Below are 3637 nucleotides of genomic sequence, written 5' to 3'. Positions count from 1 at the left end.
CCCTGGTGTGCAGTGCACTCCCAGAGCCAACCTTCCGCAGCTGGCCAACCTCCCGCAGTCCCTCTCCCCCACTGGAAAACCTCCCGCGGTCCCTTCCCCTGGCCGATCCCTCCCCGCAGCCAGCCGGCCCTGATCTGCCCGCACCGATCGGCCTGGCCCCGATCAGGACTGACTGCCAGCCAGGCCTAGGGACCCCACCCATACAAATTTTTGTGCACCGGGCCTCTAGTCCTTCCTATAAAAGGCTAATATGCAAATTGACTGAACCTCTGAATGACTGGTCGCTATGACGTGCACTGACCACCAGGGGGCAGATGTGCAATGCAGGAGCTGACCCCTGGTGGTCAGTGTGCTCCTACAGGGGGAGTGCTGCTTAGCCACAAGCCGGGCTCACAGCTGGCGAGTGCAGCGCCCGTGGCGGGAGCCTCTCCCACCTCTGCAGCAGCGCTAAGGATGTCCGACTGCTGGCTTAGGCCGTCAGTTGGACATCCCCCGAGGGCTCCCAGACTACAACAGGGGCAGGCTGAACTGCGGGGGACCCTTCCCCCCGAGCGCATGAATTTCGTGCACTGGGCCTCTAGTTAATAAATAATACAGGAATAGACTCTGTTTCACGTACTCACAACTTTTGTACAGGTCTGTACACCTACGTTTGCCCCACCCCATACACGGAAACCAGGGTTCAGAGAAGCTCCAGATTTGCCCCAAGCCTCCCAGCTTATAAGCTTCAGAGTCAGGATTGGAACCCAGGCCTGCCTGGCCCCAAAGCCCTGTTCCTTCCCACGACGCTGCCCGGGGCTGGGGGCTGGCGCTCCTCTGGCCTCTTTTCCTTTCCTGCTGGAGAGCACACGCCAGGGAGCCTTGGAGCGGCTAATCCCATGGTTCCAGGTCTGGGTGGGCATGAGCTCCAGGGAATTTGGGAGGGTGGGTATATTGGACCCCTAGTCCCTCCCACTCATGCCCACCCAGGCCCCCAGGAAACGAGGGCTCTGCCACTGGGACCCCGGGTCCTACTCTCCCCTGTGCTTCTCCTCGGGAGCCTTGCTCAGCTGTCTTCTTGGCTCCCAGTGTCCCCACCCCCACCCCCCGCCTGCCCCCAGCCTCCGTCTGCCCTGGTGCCCTGGGCTTCCCTGTCCTCTCCAGTGGGGATCAGAGTGGCTCAGAGGGTGGCTTTGGAGTCCAACTGACCTGGTTCTCATCCGGACTCTACCATTTACTAAGTTACCTTACCTCCTAAGTACTCAGTGTTCTTATCAGTAAAATGGGCACAAAGACACCTGCCTCAGAAGACAGTTAAAGGAGGTCATAGCCCAGTTGGCATGGCTCAGTGGTTGAGTGTTGACCTATGAACCAAGAGGTCAGGGTTTGATTCCCAGTCAGGGCACATGCCCGGCTTGCGGGCTTGATCCCCAGTGGGGTGTGCAGGCGGCAGCCGATCAATTATTCTCGCGCATCATTGATGTTTCTGTCTCTCCCTCTCCCTTCTTCTCAAATCAATTAAAAATATTTTTTTAAAAAGGAGGTAACAAATGCAAGCATGTAGCAGAGTTCTTGGGCCCTTAATAGGTTCTCGGTAAACTGGAAGCAGCAGATCTTGCTGTGAGGACCACCGCCTCCTCTGCTTCAGTCTTTTCTAGGCTGACCCCAGATTTAGGTCAGCTTCCTTCTTCTCTCCCCCTCCCATGTCTTGCTCTTCAGGGTTGTTAGTGGTTTAAGACCTCTTTCAGGAAGCCCTCCGGGATTAACCCAGCCATTTTCCCAGCCCCTGTCCTTTTCTCTCACTTATTATCCCCCCCCCCCTTTTTTGTTTAGCTCATGCTTGTTGAGCCAGGCATTGTGCTAAGTCCGACTGGGGATGTGGAGGGAGAAGGGACACTTGCCATGCTCTTGGGTCTGCACCCTGGGTGGTGGTGATGGAGACGTACATTCACAAGTAATAGTCACACAGGCAAATGGTGATACGGAAGTGAGAGTCCAGAAGGAGCAGAGAAATTGATGGTGATCCAGGGAGATGTTAGAGAAAAGAGAGCACTTGGACCAGTCATGGAGGATGAGTCGGCTCTCGATGGGCGAGGGAGGCGGGCAGGGCCCCTTGGGCTCAGGGACAGTGGGAGCAAGGCCCTGGACGCAGCTCTGCAGAGGAGGGACAGCGGGCGGACTGAGAACGCAGGGCTCAGGTGGGAGGGGCTGAAAGGTGTGCACCCCGGTCTGGGCGCCCTTGAGTGCTGGCTGAGGAGTTTGTGCTTCATCCTGAGAGTAACGAGGAGTCACTGAACGAGTTTCAGGAGAGGAGTGATCTAACTTTACTCGTGGATTTAAAAGAAATTATTCAGCCCAGCCGGCGTGGCTCAGGGGTTGAGTGTAGACCTATGAACCAGGAGGTCACGGTTCAATTCCTGGTCAGGGCACAGGCCCCGGTTGTGGGCTGGATCCCCAGAGTGGGGCATGCAGGAGGCAGCCGATCAATGATTCTCTCTCATCATTGATGTTTGATCCCTCTCTTGCTCCCTCTTCTTTCCTCTCGAAATCAATAAAAATGTATTTTAAAAATTTATTCAAGTAATATATGTTCTCCTTAAGAGATTAGAAAATTCAGCCCTGACCGGTTTGGCTCAGTGGAGCGTCGGCCTGCGGACTGAAGGGTCCCAGGATCGATTCCGGCCAAGGGCATGTACCTGGGTTGCGGGCACATCCCCAGGAGGGGGCATGCAGGAGGCAGCTGGTCGATGTTTCTCTCTCATTGATGTTTCTAACTCTCTGTCCCTCTCCCTTCCTCTCTGTAAAAATCAATAAAATATATTTTTTTAAAAAAAAAGACAATTCAGATAAGCAAGCCAGCAAAAACAAACCTCAGAGGCCACTTCAGACAGGTGTTTGTGGCGTGTGGGACAGATCAGAAGCTGAGAGTTGGCAGGAGGAGGCTGATGGCGAAGTCCAGGCTGGGGGAGCGTAGGCCTGGGTTTGGGTGGTGGCGCGGAGGTGGGAGGGCGGGCGCGGGGAGAACGTCCATATCTGTGAGGTTCTGCATGTGCTGACTGGGTGGGCGGAGGGAGGGGAGATTTGAGGATGTGGGTTCTGGCTGGTGTGCTTGGTGTGGCACAAGGGTCACTCACTGGTAAGGGAGAGGTGGGGGTCGCTGACCACAGCAGCCTGGGTTGTCCTGGGGTGAGCGGAGGCCAAGCAGAGAGCTGGTGGATTCTTCAGTGAAGCCCAGGGTCGGGGGAGACAGCTGAGCCGCACCTTGGGCTCAGTCCTGGGGAGCCAGGGCCCGACTGACCTGCCCGCTGCATCTCCTCCCTGTGTCACCCCCACTCCTTTCTGGGTTTGCAGGAGAAGGAGAAGCTGACGATGTTGGAGAGAAGATACCACTCACTCACGGGAGGCAGGCCTTTCCCGAAGACCCCGTCGACCCTCAAAGAGGTAGTGGTGGGGCCAGCCCAGCTTCAGGCCGAGGGGTCTGCCTGGGAGGTTCTGGAGCAAGGTGGCACTTTCACCCCAAAGGCTGAGACTGAGGATGGGGCCTGTCCCCGACAGATGGGAGTGGGAACGGCCCTGAGGCTGGGATTTGACTCTCGATGGCTACCAGCTGCCGCTGCTGCTGTTACATCTTCTTTTTGTAAATGTATTTTTAGCCCGA

At 56.5% G+C, this 3637-nt stretch overlaps 1 protein-coding gene across 1 annotated transcript in view; it reads left to right on the top strand.

Moving 5' to 3' along the window:
• PHLDB1 (pleckstrin homology like domain family B member 1) overlaps positions 1–3637 on the top strand; it is a 41204-nt gene that overhangs the window by 22194 nt on the left and 15373 nt on the right. The window contains 1 exon segment of the mRNA XM_015560637.1: positions 3331–3420. Within this exon segment, the coding sequence (XP_015416123.1) occupies positions 3331–3420 (90 nt within the window).

The sequence above is a fragment of the Myotis davidii genome, unplaced genomic scaffold, assembly GCF_000327345.1.
Source record: "Myotis davidii unplaced genomic scaffold, ASM32734v1 scaffold355, whole genome shotgun sequence".
Lineage (NCBI taxonomy): Eukaryota > Metazoa > Chordata > Mammalia > Chiroptera > Vespertilionidae > Myotis > Myotis davidii.
This window is presented reverse-complemented; position numbering and strand designations above follow the sequence as displayed.